Source organism: Sander vitreus, chromosome 14 (genome assembly GCF_031162955.1).
Source record: "Sander vitreus isolate 19-12246 chromosome 14, sanVit1, whole genome shotgun sequence".
Classification (NCBI taxonomy): Eukaryota; Metazoa; Chordata; class Actinopteri; order Perciformes; family Percidae; genus Sander; species Sander vitreus.
The window spans coordinates 26,372,522-26,391,346 of NC_135868.1; the positions used below are offsets into that span (position 1 = coordinate 26,372,522).

General features: G+C 42.6%; 1 protein-coding gene across 2 annotated transcripts in view; it reads left to right on the plus strand.

The window, feature by feature from the left end:
* arhgef2a (Rho guanine nucleotide exchange factor (GEF) 2a) overlaps positions 1-16,665 on the plus strand; it is a 41,009-nt gene extending 24,344 nt beyond the window's left edge. For both annotated transcript variants that reach the window (XM_078267669.1, XM_078267670.1), the window contains exons 10-22: positions 267-384; positions 901-977; positions 1,560-1,731; positions 2,976-3,052; positions 3,152-3,324; positions 5,139-5,206; positions 6,349-6,537; positions 7,074-7,160; positions 9,116-9,165; positions 9,981-10,031; positions 10,958-11,284; positions 13,005-13,167; positions 14,615-16,665. In XM_078267669.1, the coding sequence (XP_078123795.1) occupies positions 267-384; positions 901-977; positions 1,560-1,731; positions 2,976-3,052; positions 3,152-3,324; positions 5,139-5,206; positions 6,349-6,537; positions 7,074-7,160; positions 9,116-9,165; positions 9,981-10,031; positions 10,958-11,284; positions 13,005-13,167; positions 14,615-14,643 (1,581 nt within the window). In that variant the 3' untranslated portion in view covers positions 14,644-16,665. The remainder of the gene's footprint in view (positions 1-266; positions 385-900; positions 978-1,559; positions 1,732-2,975; positions 3,053-3,151; positions 3,325-5,138; positions 5,207-6,348; positions 6,538-7,073; positions 7,161-9,115; positions 9,166-9,980; positions 10,032-10,957; positions 11,285-13,004; positions 13,168-14,614) is intronic.
* The last annotated feature ends 2,160 nt before the right edge of the window (positions 16,666-18,825 follow it).

The following is an 18,825-nucleotide window of genomic DNA, read 5'->3' on the forward strand; positions in this document are numbered from 1 at the left end:
GAGACTGACATTACCATCCTGTGAATAAATACATCTGGAATGCGAACTGGGTCTTCCTCTCAGTTTTTGTGCCTCCGTCTTGGCCAACCTTACACCCCCCATTAAGAAGGGAGATAATGTCGGCACGATGTTTCCACTTCATTTGCCTTATTTACCTGTCTTTTACTAAACAGTGGTCTTTTTTCTTATCCTCAAAGTTGCCTTTTAAACAAATAAATGTCAGCCAGGATCATTTTGTCAGTGTGTGTCTCTCTGTCTGTGGGCAGCGGATGAGTCGTGGACCCTTGCTACGTTGCCATGGTGTTCAGGAGTGCATCTTGTTGGTGACTCAGCGGATCTCCAAGTATCCTGTCATTGTTCAGCGCATTCTGGACAATACCACTGGTAAATCACCCCAGTCACAATGGCTTCATCGTCAATGTCAGTGTCAAATCGGAAATCTATAGACCTATGCACAGAAAACAGGACATAACAGGACATTCAGTTTAGCCACAAACTAGCATTCAATAGCTCTTGGAACTTTTCACCTTTCAGACAAAAACTCTGTTTTCCTACATGGAGAAGCCATTTGCCTCCTGCACCACTCCTGCATGAACTTCCATCCTCTTGTAAGGTTATAGTGCCCCTGTTGGCAGGGTTAGGGTTAGTGTGTCCATTTTTACACTTGAGGTCCCTGCAGGGTTCTGGACCACTCCTGAAAATTGCACATAGTGCTGCTATACCTATCTGAACGTTACTGCAGTTAGATTTTTGTTTATGAGAAACTGTCACCAACCGAAATCATTCACAAATGATGGATAATGGTGGCTACATAATATTCTGTGTAGATTGATTCTGTTTAGGTTTTTTTTTCTTTAGGTTCTTGTATGCCAATAATAATGCTGTTTGTTTCTCTTCCAGATGATGGAGAAGAAGCCTCCTTTCTTGCCCAGGCTCTCTCCATGGTCAGAGAACTTCTTAGTTCAATAGATCAACAGGTACTTTTTTAGCTCCTCATCAAGACCGTCTGTAACATATGTGATTTCTTTTTATATTTTTTCCATTGTTGCAAGACCAAAGACAGAAACAAAACAATGAATACAGGATAATTACAAAAGTCTACTCATAGATCAAACGGATATAAGTTGTTGTTGTGTGTGCGTACGTGCATGTGTGCATGCTTGCACGTGTATGTGTGTGAGTGTGTGTGCGTGTCTGTGTGTGCGCGTGTGTGTATGTGTGTGTGTGTGTGTGTGTGTGTGAATGGGTACGTGCATGTGTGCGTGCTTGTGTGTGTGCGTGTGAGAGAGAGAGAGAGAAAGGGAGGTGGCGAGCTAATATAAAGCACGACAAATAAATGAATAACTATGCGCTAATGCTGATGATACTTTTTGCCACCACTGACAATAATAATGCAATAATAATACATAATACCACTACTACCAGTTATTATTAGTAATAATATTTAAAGCTGCAAACAGCAATGAATGGGCCCTTGCACCAGCCCGACTGGGTGGGATTGGCAGCCGTGGGGTTGGTTGATTGGTGTTGACAGCTCTAGACTCATGTCCCGTTGGCAGATGGAGGACCTGGAACAAACACAGCGGCTGCAAGAGATCCAGGCCAAGCTGGACCAGCGGTCTGAGGCCAAAGTAAGGGATGGAGGACTGTTCAAGCCTGGAGAGTTGTCCCGCCGGAGACTTGTCCATGAAGGGACCCTTTTCTGGAAAACCCCAGGATCCCGGCTCAAAGGTACACTATGCTGTGAAAACATTAATCTGAGTGTAAAGTAAGCGACTAAATCTGCACATCAAGGTCAACACTGTGGATGTGTAACGGCACGGCACTTCAGCATGGCCCTCAGATTGGAGGCTGAATATGTATCAATATATGTGCTGCTGTCAGATGGCTGCTAGCACTAAATTAACGGCAGAAGCTGCTTTTGTTGGTCATTGGGCCACTATTAACTGACTACATTGACTTTTGTAGAAGTACTTGACATATTATTTCACATGTCCTTCTGTACATAATATCATGCCGCTGTAGTTTAGAGAGACTATATATAGTTTTACATCATGCTGGGGTTGATGCAGAAGTGTCTTTCTATGGTGAATAACATATCACTGAATGTGAAAAAAGACATTTTTATGATTGTCTTTCCCTTAAGGTGTAAGTATTGCAGAGAACAGTAGCTAAACTAAGAGACACTTGCACAATGCTCCTAAAAAAGGTGTGAAAGGATTTACTGAGAATAGTTTTAGCAGAGACTAAAACGAGGGATTGACAACGTGCGTGTAAAAGCATGGCGAGGTATGTACAAACAGGCCGCACTGAGGTAAAAGAGCAGACTGCCTGTCGCGGGAACTGAAAATGGCAAGTTTTTCGACTCAGCGTTGTTAAACTCCTCGCTACATTACAAATATTGGCATCAGGATAATTTCAAACATAGCCATAGTCATAGCATCAGCAGTGGGAATATGGCAGTCTGCACTCAGCCGTATCATAGCAGTACTTAATGCTTTGCTACAGCGCAATTTACGGTATAGTGGGCGGAGAAAGGCGCTGATTACCCGATGAACTGCAGGTTTGGGAAATATGACGTAAGCTGAAGTATCACAGCGTGCGCTTTCCGCGGGTTGGACATGGCGCTGATAACGCCACATTCGCAAATGTACGTACATCTGGCCCTCAGACTCTGTGGCCCAAGTCGTCCAAGGCTAGAGCAAACCCTGGCAGTCTGTACTGGAGGAGAGCGTCTCAGCCTGCCAAAGCATACAAATAGATGTCAACCTAGCTGTTTAAGTGAATAGTGAAGAGGCAGACAGGAAAAGAAAATTATGACAAAATAAGCATTTTCGAACTTTAAGGAAGGCAGATTTACATGTTCAAATTTGTGCTTGATGGAAAAACAACTTGACTGTGTGTGCTTGCATACTGTGTCTTTGTGTGTGTGTGTGTGTGTGTGTGTGTGTGTGTGTGTGTGTGTGTGTGTGTAGATACACAGGTCTTATTGATGACAGACATCCTGGTGTTTCTGCAGGAGAAAGACCAGAGATACATCTTTCCATGTCTGGTAAGAAAATGTACTCACACACACAAATACAGAATTTACCAATGGATTTCTTGTTACACGTATTACTTCTTTTAAACAATCTTTTCCTGCGTGATTCAGGACAAGTCTCCAGTACTGTCCCTTCAGAACCTGATAGTGAGGGACATAGCCAATCAGGAGCGTGGTATGTTCCTCATCAGCGACTCCTCTCCTCCTGAGATGTACGAGTTCCATGCTGCCTCCAAGGAGGAGAAGAATATCTGGATACGCCACATCCAGCGCACCGTCAGCAGGTGGGAAAATGCACCAACACGTAAACATACAACTTTTAATTTTAAGTTTCACATTTTTAGGTTCGACATTCTTTTTGAGAGTGGGATTGAAAAATCTATATCAATTCCATGTCTGGCTGTTAAAGTGATCATATTATGCTCATTTTCCAGTTCATAATTGTATTTTGAGGTTGTACCAGAATAGGTTTACATGGTTTAATTTTCAAAAAACACCATATCTTTGTTGTACTACACATTGCTGCGGTTCCTCTTTTCACCCTGTGTTCAGGTCTCTGTTTTAGCTACAGAGTGAGACCTCTCACTGCTGTAACATCTTTGTTGGGAGTCGCACATGAGCAGTAGCTAGGTAAGATCACATCATCTAGCTAGCTGTTTCTCTAACTTCAGTCAGTACAAGGCAGGATTAGCCGGGAGACTTCTTCTAAACGAGGGTGCACTTCCAACTTTGCGTGGAATACCTGCAGAACAGGGACATGGAAGTAGTTCTTTTGTAGATTATGGTGAACTAGTGTGTGTTGTAGCAGTGTTTTGCCATTGAGAACGAGGGGTCTAACCGCTAGCTTGCTAACTCTCGTTTTGGCTAGTGACGTAGAAAGCCCTGCAGATTTTGAACAGCTTCCCGGTGACTGAAGGCAGGTTACATCCATAGCACCCCATAACGCCAGGAACACACAGCCGGCAGAGCACTGGAAAGCATAGATTTGTGCCGGATCGAACGCCTGGCTGTTCCTGATCGCAGCAGGTGTGAACTGACAGATTGGATAACATGAAATTAAAATGTCTCGGCTTCGCGGTGCTGCACGGCATTTATGCGGACCCCAGTGTATTTTTGGCATAACGCACGCCATGGTTCGGATAAAGTTACTTTGATCTTGAAATTTGGTGGGAACATGAGAGCAGGTGTCTGCATGACCACAGCAACAGGCTCCTGGCTATTTCTAATAGCCGGGCTGAGCACACATCGCCCTGACGGTTGATGTACGCCGCCGCTGTCATGTTGTCTGTTCTCATCACTACATGAGTCACCATCTAAGCAAAGTGTTTCAGCACTTTCAGCAACATTGTCTGCTCCATGCAATTTATGTGAAGAGATGGGATATCTTTCCATCTCCCTCCCACAACCTGTGATTCACACATGCCCCCACCCCCGCAGCCAACGAGAGAAGCATCTGTGTACACTGTTATGTGTGACGTCACCCTCCCCAGGAGAAACCTGACGATAGAGCACAGGGATTTTTCCAGTAGGCAAGGTCTGACTGCAGAGAGGGAGGAATGGTCAGCATGCATCTCTTGTGCCGTATTGCGGCGAGGCGCAGGCTCCGAACCATCTCTAAATTTTCCTTAATGTGGAGAAGTCCCAGAGGGATATCCAGTACCAACCGTAGACAGGATATTGCAAGCTGTGCAAGGAGCAAAGATATAAGTCCCACAAAGCCCTGCTTATTGCTGTCATTTAGTCTTAGTAATGTTCCCGTGTGTTAAATGTTACTGCCATTGTATGTAATGTTGTATATGCCACTAGTTACCCATCTGTTGTGTTGTGCCATATTTTGTTCATCAAAAAAACTAAACAAAAAACATTACCAATAGAAGTGATTATCAAAGCTATGGAAGTGAAACCCAAGTTGTGATGACCCTTTAACTCTTCCGCATGACAGGATCTGTGGTTGTCATCAGTGTTGCTCTATCTCTGCTTCTTGTATCTGTAAATGATAAGTTATAACTTATATAAATGTAGGAAAAACTGACACATAAACATCCATGTCCATTACAGGATATCAGGATTTGTATGGTGTGTGTTTTTGTGTGTTCAGGTGCCCATCGAGAGAGGAGTTCCCCCTCATAGAGACTGAACACAAGGCTCATCTTAGGAGACTCAAAGGTCAGGAGACAAACATGAATGACACAATAAAAGGAGCATTTACAGTCCTACTCATTTAACCATGTGTATATATATGAGTCGCTGTGATTTATTCTTTCTGTTCTATGAATTCCTGTTTCATCTGAAAAGAAATACTGAAGAAAAAAACACAGCAACTGGGATTGCCTCCACACGCCTCTAAATAACCTATGTTTTGTCACAGCCATATGCAATCACATGCAATCACATGCAATCACATGCACATGCAGCCGGACAGCTATCAAAACAAAGAAAAGGGAAGTTTGGATTCCAACACACATACAGAGGGAGTGTGTGTTCATTACTCTGCTATATATATATATATATATATATATATATAAAGAGTGACAGTTAGTAGCAGTTCACTTTTAACGCTCATCGTGTAAATCGGAAAAATATGTTAATTTGAAAATTGTCACATCTGGAAGTTGATTTACAACAAGCTCCAAGTTTCTCCATTTAGTTTGAAAGGATTGTGTTGTGCATCTCTCTGCGGATCCGTGGAGGGGCATTAGAGGTCTGGCTTCAACAAAAGCTATTTTATAGTGCCTTGCTTTGGCTGTCAAAGCACTTTGTAAACGCTGTTTTTAAAGGTGCTCCATAAATGAAGTTGTTCTATATACTAGAGGTGTTGCTGGAGGTTTGACCTCTTTAGAAGTTTTAAAAGGTTGGTTGGGGGCGGTGGATGAGTCAAACACAGGACTTTCACCCAGGAGACCGGGGATCGTGTCCTGCGTCTCACGTTTCCTAAACCCAACCGTAACCGTCCCGTTCTTCTTTTCCTAAACCCAACCGTCCCGTTGTTGTCCCATGTGTCATGGAAACGTAAGCCCACCTACAACCTTTTCCTTAACTTAAGGGGCCGTTTTCCGAAATTTTCCGTGTTCATTTCACGGAATTCTTCCGTGGGCCCATCACAGATTTCTTTGCGATTCCGGGAAACTGCCACAGATTTTGAGTTAAGGGGCCGTGTTCATTTCACGGAATTCTGTGAGATCAGGTTGGTACACAGTGTGTGTTAATTGTGTGTATGTATGTTGTCTGGTGGCAGTACATGGGTGTTAGATGTTAGATGTGAGCCTTGGATGTGTTGTCATGTGTTGGATGCCCCCTCCCCCTCACAGCTGAGCTGCAGCAGAAGGACCGGGAGATGCTGGAGCTCCTGCAGGAGAGGGTGACTCTGTTCTGTGATCTGGCAGAGGTGACGAGTGGTCACGAGGGCCTACAACCTCCCATCACTCGCTATCTGTTCAGGGCAGACACCGCCCAAGCTCCGCGCGCAGAGAAACTGCTGCTGGACGCCACCACCGAGGGTAACACATCGCCTTCATGTCAGCTAGAAAGATTTGTCATTTGTTAGTTTGCAAATAAGGTTAAAAAAAAGCACAACCCACCGTGTGTGTGTGTGTGTGTGTGTGTGTGCATGCATGCATGTGTGTGTGTGCGTGTGTCTGTGTGTGTGTGTGTGTGTGCGCGCGCGCGTGTGTGCATGCGTGCGTGTGTGTGTGCGCATGCGTGTGTGTGTGTGTGTGTGTGCATGCATGCATGTGTGAGTGTTTGTGTGTGTGTGCTCATGCGTGTGTGTGTGCATGCATGTGTGTGCTTGTGTGTGTGTGCGTGCATGCGTGTGTGTGTGTGTGTGTGTGTGTGCGTGCATGCATGCGTGTGTGCGTGTTTGTGTGGGTGCATGCATGAGTGTGAGTGTGTGTGTGCGCGCATGCATGAGTGTGTGTGTGTGTGCGCATGCATGTGTGTGCGTGTGTGTGTGCGCGTGTGTGTGTGTGTGTGTGTGTGTGTGTATGTGTGTGTGTGTGTGTGTGTGTGTGTGTGTGTGTGTGTGTGTCCACAGTGGACAGGTTGAGTGAGCTCCTGCTGGGTTCCAGCGTGGACATCCCTCTCCCATGGCAGCACAACCACATGGAGGTGGTAGAAACCAGTGAGTCATACACACAGAACACTTCTACACAACACACTCATCTTATTATCATGAGCCAAATAACGCCTTTGCACTCAGAAAATGAAAACAACTGATTTAGACTGAATATTATAATTGTAAATAGCTAGCCCAAAGAGTGCAGTTACTAGCCTCAGGCCACTTCACATTTCATTGACCATCAAGTTTACAGTGCCTTGCAAAAGTATTCACCCCCCTTGGCATTTTTTTGTGTTTTGTTGCCTCACAACCTGGAATCAACATGTATTGTTTGAGGATTTGTATCATTTAATTTACAGAACATGCCCACAACTTTTTTATTGTGAAGCAAACAACAAATAGGACAAAATAACAGAAAAAGTCAATGTGCATAACTATTCACCCCCCTAAAGTCAATACTTTGTAGAGCCACCTTTTGCTGCAATCACAGCTCCAAGTGGCTTTAGATAAGTCTCTATGAGCTTGCCACATCTTACCACTGGGATGTTTGCCCATTCCTCCTTGCAAAACTGTTCCAGCTCCAAGTTGGATGGTTTGCGGTTGATGATTTGCGCTTGTGAACAGCAATCTTTAAGTCTGACCACAGATTTTCTATTGGATTGAGGTCTTAGGCCATTCCAACACATATACATGTTTCCCCTTAAACCACTCAAGTGTTGCTTGAGCAGTGTGTTTGGGGTCATTGTCCTGCCGGAAGGTGAACCTCCGTCCTAGCCTCAAATCACACGCAGAGTGGTACAGGTTTTGCTCAAGAATATCCCTGTATTTGGCACCATCCATCTTTCCCTCAACTCTGACCAGTTTCCCAGTCCCGGCTGCTGAAAAACATCCCCACAGCATGATGCTGCCACCACCATGTTTCACTGTGGGGATGGTGTTCTTTGGGTGACGTGATGTGTTGGGTTTGCGTCAGACATAGCGTTTTCTTTGATGGCCTAAAAGTTCAATTTTAGTCTCATCAGACCAGAGCACCGTCCTCCATACATTTTGGGAGTCTCCCACATTCCACATTCGCAAACTCAAAACGTGCCATTTAGTTTTTTGCTGAAAGTAATGGCTTTCTTCTGGCCACTGTGCCATAAAGCCCAACTCTATGGAGCGTATGGCTTATTGCCGTCCTATGTACAGATACTCCAGTCTCTGCTGTGGAACTCTGCAGCTCCTCCAGGGTTACCTTAAGTCTCTGTGCTGCCTCTCTGAATTAATGCCCTCCTTGCCCGGTCCGTGACTTTTGGTGGGCGGCCGTCTCTTGGCAGGTTTGCGGTTGTGCCATGTTCTTTCCATTTGGTTATGATAGATTTGATGGTGCTCCTGGGGATCCTCAAAGATTTGGATATTTTTTTTATAATCTAACCCTGACTTGTACTTCTCAACAACATTGTCCCTTACTTGTTTGGAGAGTTCCTTGGTCTTCATGGCAGTGTTTGGTTAGTGGTACTTCTTGCTTAGGTGTTGCAGCCTCTGGGGCCTTTCCAAAAAGGTGTGTATATGTAACGACAGATCATGTGACACTTAGATTGCACACAGGTGGACATCATTTCACTAATTATGTGACTTCTGAAGGTAATTGGTTGCACCAGAGCTTTTTATGGGCTTCATAACAAAGGGGGTGAATACATACGCGCATGCCAATTTTCAGTTTTTTATTTCTAAATAATAGTTTTATGTATATATTTTTCCTCATTTCACTTCACCAACTTAGACTATTGTGTTCTGATCCATCACATACAATTCAGATTAAAAAAAAACATTGCACTAAAGGCTGTAATGTAACAAAATAGGTAAAAAGCCAAGGGGGGGGTGAATACTTTTGCAAGGCACCGTATATTTAGGTTTAATAAAGATAAAACCATACCTCCCTGTCCCATCAAATTGTCAGGCATTCATTATAATAACTGTGTGTGGATATATACCTGGAGTGATACTGAGTGACTGCTGTGCTTGTCTCTGCTGCTCAGGTGATCAGGATCTGTCGCTCAATGGAGCACAGGATTTCTTTGCAGCAAAGGTGAGCTGGGATGTGTGTGTGTGTGTGTGTGTGTGTGTGTGTGTGTGTGTGTGTGTGTGAATACTTTGCCATTATTTTTTAAAATGATACATACCATGACACATATCATACACAACAAAACAAAATTATTCATCTCAAATCATCTTAAAGTGACCAAGTGGCAGTAATAAACGTGATGCATGCATCATGGAAGTCCATCAAAACTATTTTGATGGATTGAAATCCTTAACGCAGGAACAATACGTTAATTAATGCATCAATTAAGGCATATGAATCATCATGACTTCACATTTATTAATGATGTTCATGTCTTCTTCTTCTTCAAAAAACAGACCAGTCACAGCAGTGTACATATAATCTGAAGAATTGTAGTGTTGTAATCATTGTTAACTAAACATTACTTCTTCATTACTTTATCACATTTTTGGCCCTTCTAATAAAGTGCTGACCTGCTCCATCTTTAACATTGATAAATAAGATATGAATAATGGTGGCATAAAATGAAATGTATTAAAGGTGCCCTGCCACACGTATTTCATTACTTTGTGGTAATGTCTGAAGTTCTGCCATGGACTCTGTAACATTTTTTGTGTGGAAAAAATGCAGTAGTATTACAGTAGTAGCTAATTATTGTATTTTGTTCAAAAGTAACATCATTGTAACGTCAAACACTCCTCTGTTTTGATTGTGAAATATGGGTTTCCCTTCTAAAGGTTAGCATGAGGAGTCCCGCAGTATGTGGTTAAAGGTTTCACAAAGTGTGTGTGTGTGTGTGTGTGTGTGTGTGTGTGTGTGTGTGTGTGTGTGTTTGACAGAAGATCTATCAGAGGCTGGTGAATCTCAGTGTTTATCTCCATGCACTTCAGGTGAGTAGGTTTCGCTACATCTTTAACCCGCTAGAGTCATAACAGTATATAGCAAACCACATGTTATGCTACACACAGTGTAGTATCGCAAATATTGGATGATTCATATTGTTTGGAGACTACATTAAGTGTAACTACACTCAAGAAATATTGAGTCTTTTTAGAAGTAAATCATTTATCATATTTATGACTTTTACAGACAAAGTCACAAAGTGCTTCACATGATAAAAAAAATTAAAAAAATAAGACCTTTTAACAGTAAAATGGGCAAGCAGAAAGAAATACAATACCAATGTAAATAAAAATATAAGAACTTAAAAAAAAAATACACAAACATGAGACAGAGGCAAGTTTAAACAGGTGAGTCTGAAGCGTCACCTTTAGTTTTTAGTTGAGCGTGTGGGACAGCCAGCAATCCCTGTTCAGAGGACCTGAGTGTACAGGTGATACATGGATGATGAGACATACACAGGTGCCTGACCATGCAAGGCTCTATATGTCACAACAAGAACTTTAAAAGGAATCCGGAATTTGAAGATTAAGATTAAGACATACTTTATTGATCCCGCAAGGAGAATTACATTTTACTCTGTTGTTAGTTATTACACACAGGCCCGACATACACACACATGCCCTGGACCTATACATGTACTGAGATGTCAGAGTGAGAGGTGCCCATGACAGGCCAGAGGTTCCCAAGCCAAGTCCCTACTGACTGAGCTACTGCCACCCCCAACAACCCTTGGATAACCCTGAGTTTAGTCTTGGTTAATCATGTTCAGTCAGTAGATAATTGTATAATAGTCCGTCCTACCGAGTAAGGGAATTTAATGTAACTTTCCAACAGGTACACCTCTGTTTCAGCCTGTATATCCATTTTCAGCCTGTACAGTTTCTGAAACTGGATTCCCTATCATATCCTGCAGGGTGCTGTCATCAAACAAGACTCCATTTTAGAGCTGCTACTGCAGCCACAGGATACCGTGGCACCATCTGCAGGAGGAGTATGGCGCCCTTTCTGGAGAGATGGTGGAAATCGGGAGGCCAATCCAGGGTCGACCATCGGGGAGCTGGCTCTTTTGCAGAGACAACACAGCCTGTTGCAGGAGGAGCTGCTGAGGCTGCGGGATGCCGAGAGCCGGTTCAAGGACAGTGAGCGAGCCAGGGCAAAGCTAGAAAAGCATGTCCGACACATGAAGGTCTGCAGCGGGAACACGCCTGCTTCCCAGCAGCTAGGGGAACAGGATTCTCAAGTAAGGACATTTGTATTGCAATTCCATCAATTTAGGGAACTCACAAGAGAAAGATTTTAAAACAAAAGATCAGTGTGTGTGTGTGTGTGTGTGTGTGTGTGTGTGTGTGTGTGTGTGTGTGGGGTGGCTTAGATTAGAATCAGGTTTATTGCCAAGTAAGTTTTCACATATAAAACAAATTCCCTTGATGTTTTGGTGCATAACAGTAAACATAAGAGGTAAATACAAACAAAAGCAAGTACTGCAAAAGTAAAGAAACTAAATATAGCATAGAAAGATTGACAAAACAATATAAAAACATATTATAAAGAATATGGTAAAATAGATGTGTTTTAAAGACCCCCTCCAATGAAAATCAAGTTTTTAATTATTAGGGACTGTTTATTATTTATTTAAGGGGCCACCGGAGGAGTTTTGGGATCTTTAGTCAAAATAGACCTGACCCTCCCTTCGCCAACAATACATTTTCTATGACCCTCCAAAATAGTTGTGAAAAGAGACATGATCCTTAACAACATTTTATTGATGCCTTCTGTACTGGTTTGCAATTAGCAAACATTTTTACACCTATCACCATTTCTAGCCCCTGGGCTAGCCCCCACCATAGGCAGGCTGGGGGAACTCACATTAATGTTAAAAAACCTCATAAAGTCAACTTTTCATGCCGTGGGACCTTTAAAACCAAGACCGCCATCTAGTTGGCTCAGAAAATAAAGAAAATGGTTCACGAAGCTTCATTTGGCCATCACTAGTGTACAGGGAGGAGAGCAGAGGGGAAAGGACGCAGCCTTGAGGGGAACCGGTGCTGATGGTCAGAGAGTCAGAGACGTGTTTCTCCAGCTTCACGTGCTGCTTCCTGTTAGACAGGAAGTCTGTGGTCCACCTGCAGGTGGAGTCAGGCACACACAGCTGGGTCAGTTTGTCCTGTAACAGAAAGGATGGTGTTGAAGGCAGAGCTGAAGTCCACAAACAGGATCCTGGTGTAGGATCCTGAGGAGTCCAGGTGCCGGAGGATGAAATGAAGAGCCATGTTGACTGCGTCGTCTACAGACCTGTTGGCTCTATAGGCAAACTGCAGGGGGTCCAGGACTGGGTCAGTGAGGGTTTTGAGGTGAGCCAGAACAAGGGGCTCAAAAGACTTCATAACCACAGAGGTCAGGGCGACGGGTCCGTAGTCATTCAGTCCTGTGATCCTTGTTTTTATTGGGGACAGGGATGATGCAGGCATGTCTCCAGTGAGGTGTTAAAGATGTCTGTGAACACCGGAGAGACAGCTGATCAGAACAGTGCTTCAGGGTGGAGGGAGAGACAGAGTCTGGTCCGGCTGCGGGGATCTGTCACTTGAAAAGCCTGTTAACGTGCCTCTTCAGGGTGGAGAGAGTCGTCACTGTGGTGGCGGATATCCTAACTATTAGTCCTAGTATCAGTCAAGTTCCAAAACACTGGAAACCTACACATCCCAAAATGCGAATCGGTACCATCTTTTTACTAGACACATTCTGCCTGGTAAAAAAACGACTTGTATGTAGGCTTTCTGTAAGGACTTGTAGTCTCAATCCCAAACTGAGAGAACCCCCTGATGGTGTCATAATAATGTCATCATGCCTGTTATTCTGTCAGACAAATTCCTCCAGAATCATACAACAGCTCATACAACCAGGAGGAGTAAACTGATTGGTGTTCACTGGGTATTTACAGTCCTCTTTTCTTGCTGTTGTAGCCTGCATCTCTGCAGCCAGGAAAGGAGGTCTCAACCGGAGCTGACACCCTGTGGGCCAGCCAGCAACCAGCCCACCAATCAGATGGCCTTCAGGACGGCAGTGATGTGGAGGTAGACATGACGTCAGATGATGACGATGGGACAGCATCTGAAAGCTCCAAAGGTCAGAGACATAACGCACAATGACTGTGACTGTTACATGCCATATTTTTGGAATGTGGAATAGTGTTTTTTAAGGATGAAAAGAATACTATTACTATTTGAGTAAAAGTAATATTCCTACAGAAAGTTGGCCTCGAATAAAAGTGAAAAGTAGGTCAGTTAAAATATACTCTGAGTAACATATACACTGAGTAAATTCCACACTGTTACATTTTGAGAGAACTGATGAACTAAAGTATTTCAAAATAAGGTGCATGTCAGTGTATACACATCATAAAAACCAACAATACAACCTTCTATAGATAGACATTTGCAGCCTGTGCAACTGATTATCAATTATAAATACATGTATACAACCAGGACTTTCACTCAGGAGACCAGGGTTCTTGTGTATGTTAGGGTTAGGGGTTAGGGTGTCTATATCCTTGACGTTCCACTTCCGGGATTGCTCCGGTGCCGCAGGAATTTCCGCCGGATGCATGTATGTCCGTCACCTTTCTCTTTCTTTGTGTTGGCGTTCTAACCTCCGGTGGATTAATGAGGACTATGGTTAACTGCTCCTCAGATCTCTGCAGGGTAAATCCAGACAGCTAGCTAGACTATCTGTCCAATCTGAGTTTTCTGGTGCACGACTAAAACTACCTTTGAACGTACACACGTTCCACCAAAACAAGTTCCTTCCAGAGGCTATTTAGCAGAGGGGCCTGGCTCCGTCCGGCGATTAGCGCCACCCATGACGATTGTGATTGGTGTAAATAAATGCCAATAAACCAGAGCATGTTTTTCTCCCATCCAGGAATGCTGTGTGGACTAGCCAGACCCTCCTCCGCTCCACAGCGTGTGGGTGGTCTGGCAAAGCGAGACTGGGGCGCACTGTACTTTAGGGCTGTTAATCGGTTCCAATTTTTATTCGTGATTAATCCCATGAGTGTTCTAGTTAACTCACAATTACTTGCAAATTAATCACACATTTTTTTATCTGCTCCAAATGTACTTTAAAAGGGATATGTTTTACATTTGTGATGCTCCAGTGGTGTTTGAGACTGGATCTACTCCAGTGGTAACTCACATCAACAGTATATGCAGATAACTTTAGTCTCTCCCAAAAACTCAAGACTAGATAAATCACAGGAACCTTAATCTCACTAAAGCTCACTCAATGCTATTCACACAATTTTAAAAAAAAGCAGACAAAAGACAGATTCAAGACATTAATTAGACTTATAATTCAATACATTTCATGAAATTTCACATTTCACACTGCACATGTCTGTCTCGTACGGCAAAGTACACGTTTCAAATATCTCTCCCCACATGACGTCATACCGGAATATTGGGTTATAACTTGAATGTGTCAGGTTATAGAATGAAGACACCACCGAAATGTCATTTTCTTATACTTTTAGGGAAACTGTGAGCTGAATTATGATTTGTTCTTTCTTTTTCAGATCTTCAAGATATTCCAGAGGAGATCTGATCCTCAGCATGTTTCACAGTGCTACTGAGCCTACAGCTATAGCCATGGGCCTTTTATGAGGGTCTCACATACTTTCAAATTATTAGTCCCCCCCCCACACACACACACACACACACACACACACACACACACGTTTTGTCGATAATGCATCAAGAGCATCGATCTTTCCACTTGCACTCTAAATCTAGACTTCATTATCAAATCCATTCTGCTTGCTAATTGTGAGAATGCACAAATCAATGAAACTGGGAATGCACCCAGGACGCATTCAAGACACATTGAGATCCCATCACTCAGACTCTAGGCCACATGTGTTCTTATAGCAGTGAGAACTAGAATGTGTCCGGGGCCACATTAAGGACAGCTGACTCAACTGTGAGCGAAACTACGTACTCTTTCAAAGTATTTCTCATGTTACAGAAACCACTGAGAGTGAGTTGTGTTATTATCAGAATGTTGGGGATGTGTGGCTGTTTTTGTTCCTCTGCTGCCTGCTCTCATATCCCCGGCTGTCTGGAGCTCTGTGCAGTGCGGTTGTCTAGAAAAGGCAGCCATTACAAAAACCCTATTTTAAGCTTCATAAAACTTTATAAAATTCACCTATATGTAGGACATAACAACAGACACTCCATTCTTACATTGTCTCCTTTTGGCGATTATCCTTGAAATGAATGTCGTTGATCCAGACTAGCAGGAACGTACCACGTTATAATAGTTATAATATAGAAACAGACTGTGCTTTTCCATTAGTCATCGCATGCTTGTAATGTGAGAGAAACAACTGCCATTTACAAACACACACACACACACACACACACACACACACACACACACACACACACAACCAGCCTATAGGACCAACACATTCTCACTCCCAGAGCATCAAAAAGTGATGGTTGGTCAGGTATCTTTGGCATTTATTATTTATGCAAAAAGTCTCCTTTAGCGTCATATTTAAATGCACTTGGCCAGGACTCTTGGCATCACTTTTTCACACTCTGGGTCGGGACATACATTTCAGTGACACCCGGGACAAGAACAGGACATGAACCCCGGTCTCCTGGGTGAAAGTCCTACGTCATCTTACAGCACCACGGTGGAACCACTGCTCTGCCCACTGCGTCCCATACAGACGCTAAAGGGGACGCTATCTGACGCTGAGAGACAGACAGACAGACAGACAGACACACAAACAGACAGGGGGATTTGTGTGTCGGATCTGACGCTGAGAGCCAATGCAAAGGGGTCGACTGCAAGAGTAACATTAACACTCTGGCACCTAACAGTAAGCACCCAGATATTATAAACATTCACTCACTACAGAACTATCTCACCTATTCTCCTACCAAATGTAGTCTGCCCATCATTCTTTTCATGCTAATATAGCCAGAGAAAAGTACCAAACCACCTGTTAAAGGCACCACAATACAGGAAGTGACATCTGCTCCGTCAGAACCTTTCCGCCCATGGCTATAGTTGATTCTGATATGAAGTGATTGACTCCGATGTGCATGTCTATTCTATTCTGCTGGTCTTAATATTTATTGGCTGCTTTGCTTCTGAGTAGATAACCTTTAACAGCAAGCTGTTTTATTTCTACGTTATGCTTTGGATTGATGAATTCATTCCATCAGGGGTGTGGAAGACTGATGGATATGCTAATATGTAACTCTGTTACAGTAAATCTTAAGATTTGACAAAATTATCATTAGGACTGACGGTAAGATCACACTGTTTTTTTTCATTTTTATGTTAAAAAATAACTGAAATTAAATGAATGTAAAACAAGTCATGGTGATTTTCTCCCAAAATATCAGGGAATGTTAGTTCTTTATTGAAAAATAACAATACTATAATAATAATACGGAAATTAAATAAAAAAACCTTTATAGTTTGCATATTGGTGTCATTCAATCCCCTTTGACAGACAAAGTAGTAGTGTAGTCCTTTACTGTAAACGGGGGTTGGACAGCATGAAGCAGCACTTTAAGCCATGCTTCTCCTCTTTCAAATTCATAAAAAGTTTCTATTCTATAAAACAACCTGTACTAAGATACCTGAAACATACATAACAGGCACAATATACTACAATAAATCCTATTGCTACAATACTCATCATCAGCAGCACTTGAAAGGACAAGGTGAAACTACTAAAAAACATTGTGACAGCTGTGTCAGTCAGAAGTCTAAAACGATTCCTAAGTTCTTTGTCCTGAAATATTTTACACTAAACAAGAATAAAAGCATTGCTGAGGTCTGGATTCCTCCATCACTATGGCCTAATCGCAGTCTGTCAGGCATGAACCCCGCTCTCCTGGGTCCCCAACCTGCCTCCATACCAGGACTCTTCTACTTCCTCACCTTATTTCCTGCTTTGCTACAGTCATAACTACTACAGCCACTAGAGGGCACCGTCACTCGAAATGTTAAATGAGTCGTAAATGTCGGTATGCGATCTGTGCTGCCTGCACGATCCGATATACGCATGCGCATAAATACGTAGTAGAAAACGTGACGATTTCCCTACACTATTTGTATCACGCATGTGTTGAAACACTTGACGGCCAGGCGGCACAACTGGTGGCATATTTTTTGTAGGCTACATGTTATGTTATTCATTATGATGTTCAAGGCAGGTCTGTTTTATAAAGATATTTAAATTAAGTACTTATTGTCACTGATCCAAAACTGCATATCGTACCTGCATTACGAGGTATTTACGTGGTTGCCAATCCAAAATAATAAAGGAGTTGTTACATGTTACATGAACATACACCATTTTGGTTACATGTGGAATGAAGTCTGAGTCTTTCTGTCACTGCAAACCTTCAGTTTCCTCCACACTCTCGCTGTGCAAAGGTGTGCAAGCGTGGAACAGATCGTGCAGTCGTAAAACAGGATTATCATCTGCGCATTCGCGAACATCTTGCGCATGCGCATGTCGGATCGTGCAGGCAGCACAGATCGCGTGCCCACAGTAATTGCTGCCTGAAAAAAAGACTTATGTGGGCGTTTTTCAGGAGAGGGCAGTGTCGCAGAAATATATCCTGAACAGAGTTCTGGGAAATCGTAAGCATCGTATAGGGACTTTAAAGTTTTGGTTAAGAATCAGTAGTCTGTTTGGTTGTTTTGCATGTTTTCAAACCTACCCTCTCCTTTTTCTTACTTCTTTAATAGAAACAAGCTTTAAGGTTTATTGTGTTTTTATTATATTTAACTCTTTATGGTGTGTTAGGACTGGCTGATTGCAGTCTGTACCACCAAGAAGGTTGTAACAAACATACACTCGTCTGCCAAATGAATGTCATATTATCTTCAGGATATAGCATGAATGTGAACTTTCAACATCATCATATTAGAGTGTTTTAACTGTATGTATTCTTTTCTGCTAAACATATTTTAGGCTACAATCTCAAAAAAAAAAAACTTTGATGGCAAATATTGTTCAAAGGCAACATAGTTATGAGATGTATAAGGTATTATATATTCAGCAGATGCTGTGTTTGTCAGTGCAGCGTAAGGCCGAACATAAACAGGGACTCAACTTATTTTTAAAAACACCTTTTTGTCATTCATGTGAATTGTATTACTACATAAAATAATAAAACATGTAATGCAAAACTTATTTGTGTTGGTGTGAAAATTCAAAGTACAGTATGTATTTCCTAGTTGAAGACAAGTGAAAGAGGCCAATGGATGAATGAATGATTGAATGAATAAATGGATGAATGAATGACTGATGACTATACCATTGGTGCAGTTATGTTAATTGACTGCATTTAGAAATGACTGACATACAAATATGTGGCTATGCACCTCACAGCCACTCTGTCTAATCGATGTGCACAAATTAACAATATTTTAATACACAACCATAAGAGCAGCATGGTGGTGAAGTGGTTAGCACTGTGGCTTCACTGGCAGCATGGCTTTCCTCCCACAGCCCAAAGACCTGCACGTTTGGTTCATTGGAGACTCCAGATTGTCCGTGATGAATGGTTGTGTGTCTATATGTGACAGACTGTATATATGTGACACACTGTATATATGTAACAATGTATATATGTGACAGACTGTATATATGTGACAGACTGTATATATGTGACAGACTGTATACATGTGACAGACTGTCTGTATGTGATAGACTGTCTGTATGTGACAGACTGTATATATGTGACAGAC